Source organism: Armigeres subalbatus, chromosome 1, assembly GCF_024139115.2.
Source record: "Armigeres subalbatus isolate Guangzhou_Male chromosome 1, GZ_Asu_2, whole genome shotgun sequence".
Lineage (NCBI taxonomy): Eukaryota > Metazoa > Arthropoda > Insecta > Diptera > Culicidae > Armigeres > Armigeres subalbatus.
In genome coordinates, this window is record NC_085139.1 from 244,390,295 (window position 1) to 244,408,298 (window position 18,004).

An 18,004-nucleotide genomic window follows, 5' to 3' on the forward strand; every position below is an offset into this window, starting at 1 on the left:
CTGGGTAGACACTCTACGTGGTGCATTACGGAAAAAGATCTACCACACTGTGCTCTAATTCTTACTATTCTTGTTAATACTTATGAGTGATGGTCGGAAGAGTAATAACGAAGTCGGCAAAGAAGATTTAATTATTTTTGGTTGATAAAACAGTGTTGGCGCTTACCGTCAATTCCTACGTTGTGTTTACTTAGTCGTTTGTTCTCCAGCGAACTATACCGGATAAGCAGCAGTACAGCGCAGGTAAGTGGATTCCGGTTTCTTTTACAGGTTCTACCCAGAAGCGATGGCTGACTTCTCGAGGCAGAAGATGATCAACGAGATCCAGACACAGGTAAGTTTCATGCACAACTTTTATTTTCTCCACTTCACAGATAGCACAATTAACAGAAAAAACTGACGAAAAAAGCGAGACTAGATGTTCATCAGGGAAGCTGCTTCGGATTGCGGTACCAGATGAGAATGTACCGGAGGCGCTGGCTGTGGTAGAAGACATATTTTGTGGATGGTTCGTTTGATGATTCCCTTTGTCGTTCGAAGAGTAACCACACGGATCAATTTGTCCTTTCCAGGATGCACAGTGACGATGCGGGCGAGTGGCCAGCGGATTGCTGGTAGCGATTCATCCACGACGATGACCATGCGACCGGGTTGTATTTCATTGTTGCGGGCCGCATATCTCGTATCTCGAACCAATTCCTGCAGATATTCCTTTCGCCAGTGGCTCCAGAAGCGTTGTACGAGTAACTGCCAATTCTGATACATTCCAAGGGTGCAGCGTGGTTGCAGCTGATAGTCTGGGTCGGGCAGGGCGGATATCGATGTTCCAATAAGGAAGTGCGCCGGTGTCAGCGCTGCTAGATCGTTGGGGTCGTCGGACATGGGCAGCAGCGGACGCGAGTTCATGGCAGCTTCGATCTGATGTAGAACGGTGTAGTAACCTTCGAATGTAAGACGAGTGCTTCCAAGTTGCCGAAATAAATGTTTCTTGGCAGTCTTGACCGCCGCTTCCCATAGGCCACCGAAATGTGGTGCCTTTGGGGTGTCAAGTGCCAAGTAATCCCTTTTAGGGCGCAAGCGGCGGAGATTTCTCCCTGCTCTCTTTCGCTGTGAAATCTAGCAAAAAGTTCCACAAATTCCCCTTTCGCTCCCACGAAATTCTTGCCATTATCCGTATGAATATGGGCTGGCATACCCCGTCTCGAAATGAATCTCCGCAGGGCGGCGAGAAATCCCTGGGTAGATAAATCTCCAACTAATTCTAAGTGGACCGCCTTGGTGGTAAAACACACAAAGACTGCCAGGTAAGCCTTTGCGGGGGCGGCGCGCTTGTGGATCGGCTTCAGGTATAGGGGACCGGCGTAGTCAACGCCGGTGATCGAGAACGGGCGATTTTAATTGACCAGCGAGGCTGGCAGCTGCCCGATTTGCTGTTGCGCAAGTACCGGACGATAGCGTGAGCATCGGAAACAGTTTCTGACGACAGTTTTGATCAAATTTCTTCCATTTAGCGGCCAGTATTTTTCGCGTATAGTGGATAGAAGCAGACGCCCGCCGCCATGGAGTAGCTGGCGATGATAATCTTCAGCGATCAACTGGGACAACGGATGATTTTTAGGTAGGAGGGCGGGATGCTTCGATTGGAAGGGAAGCTGGGAAAGATTCAACCGACCTCCAACTCGCATGATTCCATCTGAATCCAAAAAAGGATGGAGACGCCTGGTGAATGAGTGCTTCGAAACTGGGTTACCTCGATGAAGCTCCTTGACTTCTGGCTTAAATGCATCCTGTTGAGCAAGGCGGACTAGCAGGGTATTGGCATGGGCAATTAATCTTTATTTAGGTGTTTTTTTTAATTCTAGATTAAGTTCAACACCGGTGAGTGCCGATTTGATTGTGTTCGAGCCCCTGAAGAACCTCCAAGCGATTCGAAGTCCACTTCCTTAGCTCGAAGCCTCATTTGCTAAGCAGATCTGATAGCTCTATTCGAAGCTGGACTGCTTCTTCCACGGAATTAGCCCCTCCAATATAGTCATCGACATAGAAATTTTTGCGCAACGACGGTCCAGCCATAGGATACGCATCACCTTCATCCGTAGTAAACTGCTGCAGAGTGCGAGTGGCTAGGAAGGAGCTAGGCCATAGGTTACGGTCAGAAGTTCGTAAATCTGGACAGGAGTACCGTTGGAGAATCGGAACAGAATACGTTGCAGAGATCGGTCTTCTTGATGCACTTGCACTTGCCAGTACATTTTAGCGATGTCTCCGACAAGGGCAACCGGATAAGTGCGAAATCGCAGGATGAGGGAAAGAAGGTCATCTTGGATCATCGGACCCACGCATAGTGCTTCGTTCAATGAGAAGCCAGTGGAAGTAAACGAACCGAACCATCGAAGACGACTCTAACCTTTGTGGTAGTACTATCCTTCTTCATCACGGGGCGGTGGGGCAAATAATATGTTGGATGTTTAGTACCGTCGTCCGTCCCGCATGTGGCCGAGGGAGAGGTACTCCTTCATAAACGCGTGGTATTCTTCTTTTAATTTTAAGTCACGATCAAGGCGACGTTCGAGCTGATCGTAACGCCGAAGAGCATTGTTCTTGGAATCTCCAAGCATCGCATCAAAATCAGCTTTCTTTGGTAAGCGTACGATGTAACGACCGTTTTCGTCCCTTGAGGTAGTGGATTGGTAAACCTGCTCGCAATGACGTTCTTCTAGGGCAGCGGTTCTCAACCTGGGGTACATGTACCCCTGGGGGTACCTTCGCCGAGCCCAGGGGGTACCTCGGACAAAAATGCATAATGGCTGATTTCTATCAAAACTTATTGATAAAGATTTGATATATGTTTTTCTCAATTTAAATTTTTTTTTCTGGTACATAATATGTACCGTGGGGGACCGAAATCCGTACAGCACCGAATTCCGTCCACTTCGTGAGATATCACTACATTAAAGGGTGTTTAGGGGAATACATTTACACATCATTTATCTTATCCTAAGTTTATGCTTGACAGTAAGCTTTCTGGCCGTTGAAATGGAAAATATGCTTTGAAATTAAAATATCACAATTGAAAAACGAATCGCCACATAGAAAACGCTAAGTTTCAGCCGCCATTTTGTTGCGTGCTGGATAAATTGTACCGAAAGTGACTGTGTTTAATTTGCAAATTGCAATAAAATAAAGGGAGATCAGCTGAATAAACATCAAAGGGATCGCTTCTCAAGATGCGTATTGTATTATTTAAAGTGGTAAACTGGTCAGTTGGTATGCTTTATATTAAATATTTAGTTAGATAATAGCTGTACGGATTATGATCGTATGATTCGAATTCCGTCCACGGTGTACGGATTTCGAATCATAATGCATCAACCTTATTCATCATTATATCATATTTTTCGTTGTTTTCAATGCAATGCAGTGGAGCACATAAAAAGTAGAGACCCTTGGGCGCCTGTATCAATAACAAACGTTCTATTTGATTTGAATTCGTATTTTCTAGAGCATTTATAATAAAATTAAGTGCTTAAGTGTACGGGTTTCGATGCACAACGGTATAGCGATCAGTAACTTAAAGACTATTGAATCCTTCCCTCCACAACCAGTACAGTAGATGAAAGGCTGTGGGAGAAAAGATCAAAAAGACAGAACAACGAATGGATAAAGTTAAAAAATCTTCTATGCTATCTCCTGATTGAAACAAAATGTTGAATCTGAGGTGAGCCAACCAATGGCTGAAAAACTCAATAATAAAAAAAAAGTTGAATGATATGTTAAGAATATGCTTCTGAACTAAAATTTCAGAGTTCTACGCGTTTAGAAGCCTCCATTTGAAAGACAAGAAGGCTTTTTTCGAAAAGCTCAGTTGCTTTGAAAGCCTCCTATTAAACAGCTCGCAGGACTGCTTTCAAGAGGATCGAAGGATTTCTTCCAAGAGGTTCGGAAACCTACTTTCAAGAGGTTCAGGGGCCTCTTTTAAGGAAGCCTTTCAAAAGCCTTTCTTACAAGAGGCTGATAAGCCCTCTTTCAAAAGGGTTTGAAACCTCTTTTCAAGTGGTTCGGAATCCTCCTTTCAAGGGGCCCGGAAGCCTCCTTTCGAGAGGGCCGGAAGCCTCCTTTCGAGAGGCCCGGAAGCCTCCTTTCAAGAGGCCCGGAAACCTCTTTTCAAGAGACCCGGAAGCCTCCTTTCAAGAGGCTCGGAAGCCTCCTTTCAAGAGGCTCGGAAGCCTCCTTTCAAGAGGCTCGGAAGCCTCCTTTCAAGAGGCTCGGAAGCCTCCTTTCAAGAGGCTCGGAAGCCTCCTTTCAAGAGGCTCAGAGCCTCCTTTCAAGAGGCTCAGGCCTCCTTTCAAGAGGCTCAGAAGCCTCCTTTCAAGAGACCCGGAAGCCTCCTTTCAAGAGGCCCAGGCCTCCTTTCAAGAGGCCCGGAAGCCTCCTTTCAAGAGGCCAGGAAGCCTCCTTTCAAGAGGCCAGAGTCTCCTTTCAAGAGGCCCGGAAGTCTCCTTTCAAGAGGCCCGGAAGCCTCCTTTCAAGAGGCCCAGGCCTCCTTTCAAGAGGCCCGAAAGCCTCCTTTCAAGAGGCCCAGAAGCCTCCTTTCAAGAGGCCCAGGCCTCCTTTCAAGAGGCCAGAAGCCTCCTTTCAAGAGGCCCAGAGCCTCCTTTCAAGAGGCCAGAAGCCTCCTTTCAAGAGGCCCGAAAGCCTCCTTTCAAGAGGCCCAGAAGCCTTCTTTCAAGAGGCCCGGAAGCCTCCTTCAAAGGCCAGAAGCCTCCTTCCAAGAGGCCGGAAGCCTCCTTCCAAGAGGCCCGGAAGCCTCCTTCCAAGAGGCCCAGAAGCCTCCTTTCAAGAGGCCCGGAAGCCTCCTCTCAAGAGGCCCAAGCCTCCTTTCAAGAGGCCCGGAAGCCTCCTTTCAAGAGGCCCAAGCCTCCTTTCAAGAGGCCCAGAAGCCTCCTTTCAAGAGGCCCAGGCCTCCTTTCAAGAGGCCCGGAAGCCTCCTTTCAAGAAGCTCGGAGGCCTCATTTGAAGAGGCCCGGAAGCCTCATTTGAAGAGCCCCGGAAGCCTCTAAAGAGACCTGGAAGCCTCTTTTCAAGAGGCTCAGAAGCCTCCATTCAAGAGACCCGGAAGCCTCCTTTCAAGAGGCCCGGAAGCCTCCTTTCAAGAGGCCCGGAAGCCTCATTTGAAGAGCCCCGGAAGCCTTCTTTCAAAAGGCCCAGAAGCCTCCTTTTAAGAGGCCCGGAAGCCACCTTTTAAGAGGCCCGGAAGCCTCCTTTTAAGAGGCCCGGAAGCCTCCTTTCAAGAGGCTCGGAAGTCTCCTTTCAAGAGGCTCGGAAGCCTCCTTTCAAGAGGCTCGGAAGTCTCCTTTCAAGAGGCTCGGAAGCCTCCTTTCTAGAGGCCCAGGCCTCCTTTCAAGAGGCCCAAGCCTCCTTTCAAGAGGCCCAGAAGCCTCCTTTCAAGAGGCCCAGGCCTCCTTTCAAGAGGCCCAGAAGCCTCCTTTCAAGAGGCCCGGAAGGCTCCTTTCAAAAGGCCCGGAAGGCTCCTTTCAAGAGGCCCGAAACCCTCCTTTCAAGAGGCCCAGCCTCCTTTCAAGAAGCCCAAGCCTCCTTTCAAGAGGCCCGGAAGCCTCCTTTCAAGAGGCCCAGAAGCCTCCTTTCAAGAGGCCCAGAAGCCTCCCTTCAAGAGGCCCGGAAGCCTCCTTTCAAGAGGCCCAGAAGCCTCCTTTCAAGAGGCCCAGAAGCCTCCCTTCAAGAGGCCCGGAAGCCACCTTTCGAGAGGCCCGAAAGCCTCCTTTAAAGAGGCCCAGAAGCCTCCTTTCAAGAGGCCCAGAAGCCTCCTTTAAAAGGCCCCGGAGCCTCCTTCCAAGAGGCCCGGAAGCCTCCTTTCAAGAGGCCCAGAAGCCTCCTTTCAAGAGGCCCGGAAGCCTCCTTTCAAGAGGCCAGAAGCCTCCTTTCAAGAGGCCCGGAAGCCTCCTTTCAAGAGGCCCGAAGCCTCCTTTCAAGAGGCCGGAAGCCTCCATCCAAGAGGCCCGGAAGCCTCCTTTCAAGAAACCCGGAAGCCTCCTTTCAAGAGGCCCCGAAGCCTCCTTTCAAGAGGCCCCGAAGCCTCCTTTCAAGAGGCCCCGAAGCCTCCTTTCAAGAGGCCCGGAAGCCTCCTTCAAGAGGCCCGGAAGCCTCCTTTCAAGAGGCCCGGAAGCCTCCTTTCAAGAGACCCGGAAGCCTCCTTTCAAGATACCCGGAAGCCTCCTTTCAAGAGACCCGGAAGCCTCCTTTAAAAAGGCCCGGAAGCCTCCTTCCAAGAGGCCCGGAAGCCTTCTTTCAAGAGGCCCGGAAGCCGCCTTGCAAGGGGCCCAGGCCTCCTTTCAAGAGGCCCGGAAGCCTCCATCCAAGAGGCCCGGAAGCCTCCTTTCAAGAAGCCCGAAAGCCTCCTTTCAAGAGGCCCGGAAGCCTCCTTTCAAGAGGCCCCGAAGCCTCCTTTCAAGAGGCCCGGAAGCCTCCTTCAAAAGGCCCGGAAGCCTCCTTTCAAGAGGCCCGGAAGCCTCCTTTCAAGAGACCCGGAAGCCTCCTTTCAAGAGACCCGGAAGCCTCCTTTCAAGAGACCCGGAAGCCTCCTTTCAAGAGACCCGGAAGCCTCCTTTCAAGAGGCCCGGAAGCCTCCTTTCAAGAGGCCCGGAAGCCACCTTTCAAGAGGCACGGAAGCCTCCTTTCAAGAGACACGGAAGCCTCCTTTCAAGAGGCCCGGAAGCCTCCTTTCAAGAGGCCCAGGCCTCCTTTCAAGAGGCCCAGGCCTCCTTTCAAGAGGCCCAGGCCTCCTTTCAAGAGGCCAGAAGCCTCCTTTCAAGAGGCCCGGAAGCCTCCTTTCAAGAGGCCCGGAAGCCTCCTTTCAAGAGGCCCGGAAGCCTCCTTTCAAGAATCCCGGAAACCTCCTTTCCAGTGGCCCAGAAGCCTCATTTCAAGAGGCCCCGAAGCCTCCTTTCAAGAGGTGGCTTGGGAGCCAACGTTCAAGAGGCTAAGAGGCGTCCTTCAAAGATGTTTAGAACCCTTAAGTGGCTCGAAAGCCACCTTCCAAAAGGCTCGGAAGCTTCTCTCCAAGAGTTCGATATAATGAAAATTTCAGCCAACTTTATAGATAGTTATATATTCTGTTTTCAGTTCCCTTTTTCATATATCTCATGAGTTACACTAATTTTCATTTACAGCAAAAAATAGGGGGTGCCTCAATTGATGCAAAAGTGCGAAGGGGTACCACTCAAGAAAAAGGTTGAGAACCGCTGTTCTAGGGAATAACTATCACAAACAGTCAGCTCCTCCGTTTTCCAAAATCGTTCCATGCTTTCTTCGAGGGTCATCATGGAGACTGCGACGACGCTGGGACTGGGGAATTGTTGTTGAGCGGGATGAACCAGGTTAGCGGAACCCGTAACGACCCATCCAAACACGCTGTCCACCAAAATTGGTAGATTATTGGCTAATTGCAAACGAGCGGTACTAGGGAAAAAGGAATGAAAATGCTTTGCGCCAAGAACCATGTCGACTTGCTGCTTTTTGTTGAATGAGGGATCCGCTAACGACAAGTCCTGGGGGATCTGCCAGGTTTGTACCGGTACATCCTGAGCAGGGAGGACCGCTGTAACGGTATCCATCAAAAAAAATTCTGCACCGCATTCGAAGTCTCCATTTCGTGATTTAAGACGAGCATATATGGACTCTCGAACCCTTTTAGACAAGTTACCAGCCCCTTGGATGGTAACATTCACTGCATCTCTCTTCAACTGTAGTCTGCGTGCAAAGCGATCAGTTATGAGGTTTGGCTGGGAAGCGCTATCAAGCAAGGCACGAGCTAAATGGTCCTGACCGTACGCGTCGACGACTTTCACCAAAACTGTTAAAAGGAACACATCTTCACGAGGCCCGGGGGTGGATGCGCTGCCAACGATTCGAGGAACACATTCAGTAGCTGCAACTGTCGATTGAGGAACCGATTCGATGGTAGAACGAGCATTAGATTGAGTTGTTTGTGTTGGCATGGAAATGCGAGCAGAAGAAGATTCGTTGGTTGGTCTCGATGTATCACCGGAATGCAACATACTATGATGGCGCTTGTTGCAATGCTTGCAGTTGAAGTTCGTCGGACAATTTCGAACAATGTGCTCACCCTTCAGGCAATTGTGGCAAAGACGTTTGTTAGAAACAAGCTGTTGTCGTTCGGGAAAAGAAAGGCGATTGAATTTCGCACATTTCATCAGCGGATGTTCTTGGTTGCAGGATGGACATCTGTTACTGGAGCTCGAAGTGGAGGCGCACGATGAAAGACGAAAGTGAGATGGCCTTTTGGAAGCATGAACAGAACCAGTCGATGATGAGGAGTGTTTATGATGATTCACCAGAATGGATTCCAAAACTCGCATCCGACGTTGAAGGAAATCGATTAAGCACTCATAATTCGGATCATTATTGGTTGACGCATAGTCCTCCCATGCTTTGAGTGTTTCATCGGGAAGCTTAGTACACAGAAGATGTTCGAGAATACTGCTCCAGGAGCCCGTTGGTTCACCAAGTTGGCATAGGGTTTTAGTGTGTCGTTGAAACTCATCCACCAGGGTGTGAAGTGATGTAGCAGTTTCCTTTCTTGCCGATGGAATGTCGAAAAGTGCCTGGAGGTGCCGCTTTTTCAACAAGTAATCTTTGGCATAACGATCGACCAATTCTTGCCATGCTAGGTTGTAATTGGCTGAACTAATTCCGATGGACTCTATCAGCTGCGCAGCGTCGCCCTTTAAAGCTGCCCTCAGGTAGTGGAACTTTCGAATCTCCGGTACGTCGGCATTAGAGTGGATCAACGCCAAGAACGTATCATGAAAGCCCAGCCACTGCATATAGTCTCCGTCGAACTCAGAAAGCGATATCGTCTGCAATTTTAACCCAGACAGAGCGGAAACATTTGGATCAGAATCAGGGATACGAGCGTCTTGAATAAGAACAGGAAGTTTTGCGATAAGATCGGCTTTAATTTTGAAGAATCGAGGCTCAAAGGAAGCACGGACGTCACGATGGGTTTGCCTACCTTCCTCAGCTTCTTCGGAATCCTCCAGCTGAGCCTGCACCTCTTCCAAAGTGGCCCACATGCTATTTAGGTATTCCAGGCGAATGGGCACCTGCGCCTGGTCACGTTGCTCGTCGTAGGTTTGGATGAACGCCTCTGCCCGACCCAGTGCGTCGATCATGGTAGTCCTCCTCGAAATCAACGTTGCATGTTGCCGCGGAAGCGTCATCTTCGCGGGAACAATCGATGAGCACGACCCGTAGAACGTCGAAGAAGGATCTGTCGGACAAAAGACCACGATAGACCCGACGAGAATAGCGTTAAACACTTGGAACGGTACTCACCGATTCCAAGGCAATAGAATGCCTTGTATTTTTAATAAAGCTGCTATCAGGAACCAGATGGCGCACGCTCTGTGCGAGCCGATGCCGATATTGATGACGTCGCAACAAAAACTCCACCAATTTCCGATTAAAATCCACTCATCATGCGTTGATCGGCGTATACAGATGCCTATGAGGAAAAACGGGCCGAAAAAGCGCGTCTTTGCGTCGATGCAAGAATGGCTTGCAGCTATGGTGCGATAGGGTGGCTTCGTCCTTCTCTTCAATGGCGGAAGCGCGATGGCGTACTCCACCGGACCAGAAAGTATTCGTACGTTGCGGCGTCGGCCTATTGATGTGCTCCAAACGGCTTGGCAGCAATCCAGGGAGCCAGATCGACGAAAAATGTGTACATGCAACAAATAAACGGAAATCTAAAGGGTACCTGCGAGACCCAGTATAATTAATCGGACAGGTAATTACCTGCGACCCGATAAAATCGAGCCTTGTATTCAATGACAACGAATTGTCTCTCCTTCAGCGCAATGGCGGGACCAAAATGGCGGCGCCCAGTGGTCGTCCCACGTGCAACGGACGGATGCGGGATCCTGAACGGTGTCGACGTATCCTGGTCACGGCACCAGTTTTATGTTGGCGCTTACCGTCAATTCCTACGTTGTGTTTCGTTAGTCGTTTGTTCTCCAGCGAAGGATACCGGAGAAGCAGCAGTGCAGCGCAGGTAAGTCGATTCCGTTTTCTTTTACAGGTTCTACCCAGAAGCGATGGCCGACTTCTCGAGGCAGAAGATGATCAACGAGATCCAGAAACAACTGATCTTAAGGCTTGACTAATATTTTATTTTTCTGAACTGTTTTACTGCACTGCTAATTATGGACTGACTTTATAAAATTTTCGTACTATAATTTGCTCTTCGTGCCTACATCTGGGTTGCCAGTATTACCCGGCGAAATACAAATTTTTCGCACTCAGCTCTTTTATTGAGGAAGTGAAACACGCATTGATGAAATTGCATGCAAGTTATCTCTAACGAATGAGTCAAATCGATGAATTTTCAAACAAACAGTGATAGCTGATAACTAAATAATAACTAAATTACCTAGTTATTTGAGTAAATAAAATATATACCAAAATGTGTTATAAATTTGATATCATTCTTCTTCTTCTTCTTCTTTTTGGCATTACATCCCCACACTGGGACAGAGCCGCCTCGCAGCTTAGTGTTCATTAAGCACTTCCACAGTTATTAAATGCGAGGTTTCTAAGCCAGGTTACCATTTTTGCATTCGTATATCATGAGGCTAGCACGATAATACTTTTATGCCTAGGGAAGTCGAAACAATTTCCAATCCGAAAATTGCCTAGACCGGCACCGGGAATCGAACCCAGCCACCCTCAGCATGGTCTTGCTTTCTAGTCATAAGGTCTTACCGCACGGCTAAGGAGGGCCGTGCTATCAGTGATAACCTAATTTGTTTTCATTGAGTTATTTCAAGATCAAATTTCTGGTATCATTTTCTTATGTTGCTTGTTAACTAACCCCAACAGCTAATAAGTTCAATTATCAATATGTTCGATAACGGGATAATAGAATTTGTTATCAATTAGTTATTCATTTTTGCTCGGGTTAGCATCACTTTTATTTGTTACCACTTATATTGATTTGGGACTAATTAATATCTCTTAGATGTAGACAAAACACTCCCCAAAACAGTCAAGATCTGTCTAAAGAAGGGAAAAGTTGTTTTTTTTTTGTTGGGACGTAGAACCACCGCATCCATTGAGTTAAACTTTTGTGGTAAAAAAAGATGGTTATTTGGATACCTAGTTACGAAAGATGCAGATAACTCAACAACCTCTCATTGGTGCCACGGGAGATATTGGAATTGTTAATGTAAAAGGAAGAACAGTATGAATCGTTTTGGGTCAAACAGTGAAACCCAGCCTGGAATTGAACCCACGGACTCCGACTTATAAAACAGAAGCGATAGCCATTAGACCCCCAAGCTCGTTTTGCCCATTGCGCATTTGTTTATAGCCGCAAAATAATAGCATAATCTGTTAATGATTTCAGTTGGTTGATCACCGTTGCTGATTGTATTAGGAATGATTAAATGCTAGCGGTAGATGAGATGTCATTTTGATATGCCATACACTTTAGCTTAGCTTTTCAATCAGCTGTGAACAACCCGTTTCCTAGCAATCTCTATCCCGTATTACGAATCGCCCCTTCAGATCATCATTTCTTCAACATTTCAATCTCTGTGAATGCCATAAAGAAATGCAATAATGTAAAACTAGGTAATAGCAACACATTGAGTCCAACTTCACGTAACGAACTACTAATGCCCGACCGTTGCCGCCGGTTAGACAAAGCTTAATCTTTATGACCACAATCAACCCTATTCGCGCTTAAGTTAACCGCGCCGCGGTGACTTCAATTTTGCATGTGTGTTGTAATCGATTCTGTTTTGTCCACAGTTGAGCTGCCTCACGCGTATGAATGGAGATGATTGAGATTTTTCCAATAATTAACGTTCGTTGCTTGGGGCCGTTGAAGTCTTCTGTTGTAGGGGAGAAAAAAAGTGACTGTCATCTAAAGCCCAAATGCCCTTCTGTCAATGGGCAAGCATATTGGCATCGGCTTTTGCAGCTGAATGGGCTTCCTTTGATGGATGTAGGTTTGATGAATCGAATTCATTTGTCATGGTGAGATGCTACTTGAATTTGCTGTTTAATAAAAATGTATTTATTTGGCGTTGCGTTCTTGCTGTCACAGGGATATTACTCAATTCCACTCGATTAATTGATATGTCTCTGAAAGTGATGTAAGCAAAGTGAGTTTATCGACGCGAACAAAGTACTCCTTTTGGAAGTGAACAGTGAACAGGCTTTGTATAATTAAAACACAAAGATACAAAAATTCACTGAAATTTACGATAAAAATCATGCACATAAATGGAACATCATTATTAGCGTAATTCCACACGGGATATAGCGTAAATGTATACAATATTTGACGTTAATCCTCAATATTGCATACAAGTTATAAGCAATCTTGTTAGCAAGATGACAATTTCAATCTTGAATAGCGTAAATTTCCGCATGTCAGGTTTTACGCGCTGTTTATTTGTCTTTATTTTTTTCTGTGCACATAATTAGAATCACAATCTCATTGTGTTATGCTATTTTACAGAATTTATTTTATGCGACCCTTAAGGCTCTAAAACTTGAAAGGAAGCTGAGCTGAAATAAAGGTCAGTTTACAATAACCGTCCTAACGATCTTTCTTGGAAAATATATAATTATTTAATTATTTTCTCTCGCTATTTGTCAAAAACTTATCTGGGATCCTTCTTATCCTTATCCTTCAGTCACAATGTTGTCCGCAATTGGTGAAAATCTACTTTTAACCATAGGGAGTACAATGAATGTGTCTGTGTTCCCAATTCGTTGTTGAATCCCAAGAGAACTAATTAAATAAAAAACATTTAGTTTCGTTAAACACGGTGATTAATTGGCTATTTCCAATTCGCTGATCTAACCGCCGTCGGCCGTCATGACACCTTCATTACGACGCTGCACCATCTCGACCAGTAAGCGCGCGGTCATCGACATGACTGCGATTCGCTCCACCACCAATCGAACGCCGTCAAAATACCGCACCAGTATCGATTTGTGTGTACTACACTACGCAAGTACTGTGGTTATTGAAAATCACTGCGATTAAGTCATACAATTTGCCCCATTTCGCCTAGCGAATTATAGCGTATCGTAACGATCTACATCTACGGGTTTCTACCCTCTTGGGTACGATGCATTCGATCGCGCACATGGCTTCCAATCAATCAGGCTTTAGGCTTCAATGGTAATTCATAAAGTGCCAATGCAAGTAGTGGCCGATGACTGGCTAAACACGGCTTATTAGGACCAATGGTGGACCATATCCTGATGACCACACGTTGGCGATAATGCCAACGGCTTATTAGGTTAATGTGTCAAATGTGCTGTTAATGATGATGTTGTACGTACCAGACTGGTGCTTGTTGGTCATGCGGTATTAAGCACGGTTTGCCCTTAACATGCTTCGGATAGGCTTCGATTTCAAACTTATTTACATTAGCTTAAGCATGTCAAAAAATTAGATTGTATATTATTGTATTGTTTGCTGGAAGCACATTAATTACACAATGTTATTTTGGAGGTTTTTTTTCTAGGAATTTGTTGCATCTAAAAATGGTACGATATGACTTTATCATTAGTTATTACAATGATCGCCAAAATGCGGCCCTTAATGGCCTTCCCCGTGGCCCTCGAAGGATTTTAGAAAATAAATTACAGGTGGCCCATTGCACCACGAAGTCTGTGGAGGTTCTGCAAATCGTCCTCCACTTGGTCGATCCACCTTGCTCTCTGTGCACCTCACCTTTATGTTCCCGTCGAATCGTTGTCGAGAACCATTTTAACCGGATTACTTTCCAACATTCTGGCTACGTGCCTGGCCCACCACAGTCGTCCGATTTTTGCAGTGTGAACGATGGATGGCTCTCCCAACAGCTGATGCAACTCGTGTTTCATTCGTTCATTCCTTTACGTACCGTCCGTCATCTGCACCCTAGATGGCATGTAGCACTTTCCTTTCGAAAACTCCAAGCATCCGAGCATCGTCGCAGAGGACTATCGGTCTGATGAGCGTTTTGTAGATATGTAGTCAGTTTGGTATGGCGGCGAACACTATTCGATCGGAGTGTCTTACTGAGTCCAAAGTATGTACGGTTTCCAGCCACGATGTGTCTTCGAATTTCTCTGCTGGTATCATTTTCGGCAGTCATTTTCGCCTCCCTGGGAGGAGACCTCGCCAAACCCCCCTTGGCAAAGGGGTCTACCACCTCCATGCTTAACGCATCATCAAAAGAGTTATTTGGTTTTGCTTCACTCATTGTAACTGGGTCCCCCTTGTGGCTGCCGTCGAATCCTACTGGAGTAGTCGCCTTTAATGATCCCATGGTTATCTTTACATGCCTTATGGTATGCAGGGAGGCCATGCAAGGGTTGACACTTACGTGTTCAGGCGAGATCAGCGCAAGTCAGGAAAGGGCATCTGAGCCTACTCCCACCCAGCAGGCAAAGCTTAGTGGCAGGATTGGACAGCGTGCTACAAGGCCCGCCACGGTTTTAGGGGACGGAGGACAGCCTAGCCATCGCCGTTTCGAGTCAGTGTCCCCCGGCTCTACTAAGAGAGTAGAATGTCAGACTGCCAGCCCTAGCTTTCATAATATTACTATCTTCTTCTTCTTTTTATTGGCATTACATCCCCACACTGGGACAGAGCCGCCTCGCAGCTTAGTGTTCATTCAGCACTTCCACAGTTATTATCTGCGAGGTTTCTAAGCCAAGTTACCATTTTTGCATTCGTTTATCATGAGGCTAACACGATGATACTTTTATGCCCAGGGAAGTCGAGACAATTTCCAATCCGAAAATTGCCTAGACCGGCACCGGGAATCGAACCCAGCCACCCTCAGCATGGTCTTGCTTTGTAGCCGCGCGACTTACCGCACGGCTAAGGAGGGCCCCCATAACCCCCATAATATTACTATACTGCCGCTAACCGCTAGTCGAGCACATCTGTATATGGAGGCCCATATACAGATGTGCTCGACTTGCGGTTAGCGGCAGTAATCCAAGACAAGGTCCGTTAACACGCGGCCAGAATGCCATAATCAGGATGTCGCTGGCATTGATCCTGATGTGCCAATTGGCACTCCTTGGGCTCCTGTGCGCTTTGAGCGGCACACGGTCGCGGTCGCTGCTTGCGGACACATGCAGCTTTTTGTAGAGGTTTAACAGACCCCGCTGTCAAGCCCCACCACGTCCTAGGCAGGCCCCTTTACTCGCAGAGGACGTGGGGAGGGGTCGTTAAGCCCTGTTACTGGCTTTCGAAAGGCACAATGCCACCAAGTGACCCGATTTTCTACCCGTGCTGACATTCGGAAACGAGCTGTATTCCGACGATGGGCTCAAGCAAGCCATCCAAACATCAAACTGCCGGCCAACTCATGGCTGAGGGACCCAAAAAAAACGAATCCCTCAGATATCCGTAACCCTAGCAGCACAGTCAAGACTGATTTGGTTGCAGCAACTCAAATGCGACTGGATTCGGTTGCATATTTGTCATAAATACTTTTGTGTAACATGTGTGCTGCTCGGGAAACCCCGTTTCATGCCAAGATCCATCCCGGCTATGTACGCCGGTAGCTGTCCAGCTCCGGACTACAAGTTCTGTTTCAACCTGGAAAGAACAACTGGCCGGAAACATTCAGCCATATACAAAAGTGAAAAGTATCTCGATCTTTAATTAATTTCTCCGCTTTCCTCAGCATGCAATTGTGTCGATTTCGAAGTTTTGTCCACCCCTCATCTTCTTTCTTGTCGTAGTGACCCTCAAGCAGGCCTTTAGCTGGCTCTGAGAATTAAGACCCTTAGTGAGCTAGTTTGGGGCGTGAGAACGTCCACTGCCTAGACGTGTGGACGTCCCCAGCAGCTACAAAGTGTAACAATTTTTTTTGAAGTATTTTTAATTTAATTTCCTAAACTTTGTCATGCTAAATTTCAGTGATGTCACTCATGTTTGCAGCTGCTAGGATCATCCACGTTCTGAGCCGTGGGTAGGATATTACGCATTGAAAAAAATGTTGACATTCACTGGGATTCGAACTCGAATCGAGTGATTGTACGGCGTCGTCTCTAGGCACTCAATCAATTACGCTTTACTGAGGAGCAAAAGAGAAGAGCACTATGCTTTCTACAATCTTGCAATTCATTTTTCATTTATTTAGTTAACATCTAAACAGATAACACTGAATCAACAATTTGACGCCACAATGCACGGTTCGAGGCCGCATCTCTCCATCCTCGGATACGCCCCACGCTCGCCAAGTCGTTTTGCACCTGGTCTGCCCATCTCGCTCGCTGCGCTCCACGCCGTTTCGTACCTGCCGGATCGGAAGCGAACACCATCTTTGCAGGGTTGCTGTCCGGTATTCTTGCAACATGTCCTGCCCATCGTACCCTTCCGGCTTTAGCTACCTTCTGGATACTGGGTTCGCCGTAGAGTTGGGCGAGCTCATGGTTCATTCTTCGCCGCCACACACCGTCTTCTTGCACCCCGCCAAAGATGGTCCTAAGCACCCGTCTCTCGAATACTCCGAGTGCTTGCAAGTCCTCCTCGAGCATTGTCCATGTTTCATGTCCGTAGAGGACAACCGGTCTTATAAGCGTCTTGTACATGACACATTTGGTGTGGTGGCGAATCTTTTTCGACCACAGTTTCTTCTGAAGCCCGTAGTAGGCCCGACTTCCACAGATGATGCGCCTTCGTATTTCACGACTAACGTTGTTGTCAGCCGTTAGCAAGGATCCGAGGTAGACGAATTCCTCGACCACCTCGAAGGTATCCCCGTCTATCGTAACACTGCTTCCCAGGCGGGCCCTGTCGCGCTCGGTTCCGCCCACAAGCATGTACTTTGTCTTTGACGCATTCACCACCAGTCCAACTTTTGTTGCTTCACGTTTCAGGCGGGTGTACAGTTCTGCCACCTTTGCAAATGTTCGGCCGACAATGTCCATGTCATCCGCGAAGCAAATAAATTGACTGGATCTGTTGAAAATCGTACCCCGGCGGTTACACCCGGCTCTCCGCATGACACCTTCTAGCGCAATGTTGAACAACAGGCACGAAAGTCCATCACCTTGTCTTAGTCCCCGGCGCGATTCGAACGAACCGGAGTGTTCGCCCGAAATCTTCACACAGTTTTGCACACCATCCACCGTTGCTTTGATCAGTCTGGTAAGCTTCCCAGGGAAGCTGTTCTCGTCCATAATTTTCCATAGCTCTACGCGTATGCCGCCTTGAAATCAACGAACAGATGGTGCGTTGGGACCTGGTATTCACGGCATTTTTGAAGGATTTGCCGTACAGTAAAGATCTGGTCCGTTGTCGAGCGGCCGTCAACAAAGCCGGCTTGATAACTTCCCACGAACTCGTTCACTAATGGTGACAGACGACGGAAGATGATCTGGGATATCACTTTGTAGGCGGCATTAATGATGGTGATCGCTCGAAAGTTCTCACACTCCAGTTTGTCGCCTTTCTTGTAGATGGGGCATATAAACCCTTCCTTCCACTCCTCCGGTAGCTGTTCGGTTTCCCAGATTCTGACTATCAGTTTGTGCAGGCAAGTGGCCAGCTTTTCCGGGCCCATCTTGATGAGCTCAGCTCCGATACCATCCTTACCAGCTGCTTTATTGGTCTTAAGCTGTTGAATGGCATCCTTAACTTCCCTCAAGGTGGGGGCTGGTTGGCTTCCATCGTCCGCTGAACTGACGTTGTCATCTCCTCCGCTGCCTTGACTTTCACTGCCTGTACAATCTTGCATTTACTGAAGACTATTTATAATCAAATCATGATGTCATGACCATTTATGCAAATAACAGTCGGCTGGACAGAGTGCAAAGCAGAATAACTTATTAATAACAAACCTAATTATTCAGTCATATTGATAACTAGAATTGTTATCATTCATTTTATTTACTAAGTTTACATCTAAACAGATAACACTGAATCAACACT

General features: G+C 47.3%; 1 protein-coding gene across 1 annotated transcript; it reads right to left on the reverse strand.

Annotated features, from left to right (window-relative positions):
* Positions 1 to 658: 658 nt before the first annotated feature.
* LOC134212282 (uncharacterized) lies at positions 659 to 10,173 on the reverse strand. Its single transcript, XM_062689996.1, has 2 exons — positions 9,053 to 10,173; positions 659 to 918 (listed from the first exon to the last, which is right to left on the reverse strand). The coding sequence occupies exons 1-2, from the start codon at positions 9,258 to 9,260 to the stop codon at positions 659 to 661; spliced, it is 468 nt and encodes a 155-aa protein (XP_062545980.1). The 5' UTR covers positions 9,261 to 10,173.
* Positions 10,174 to 18,004: the final 7,831 nt, after the last annotated feature.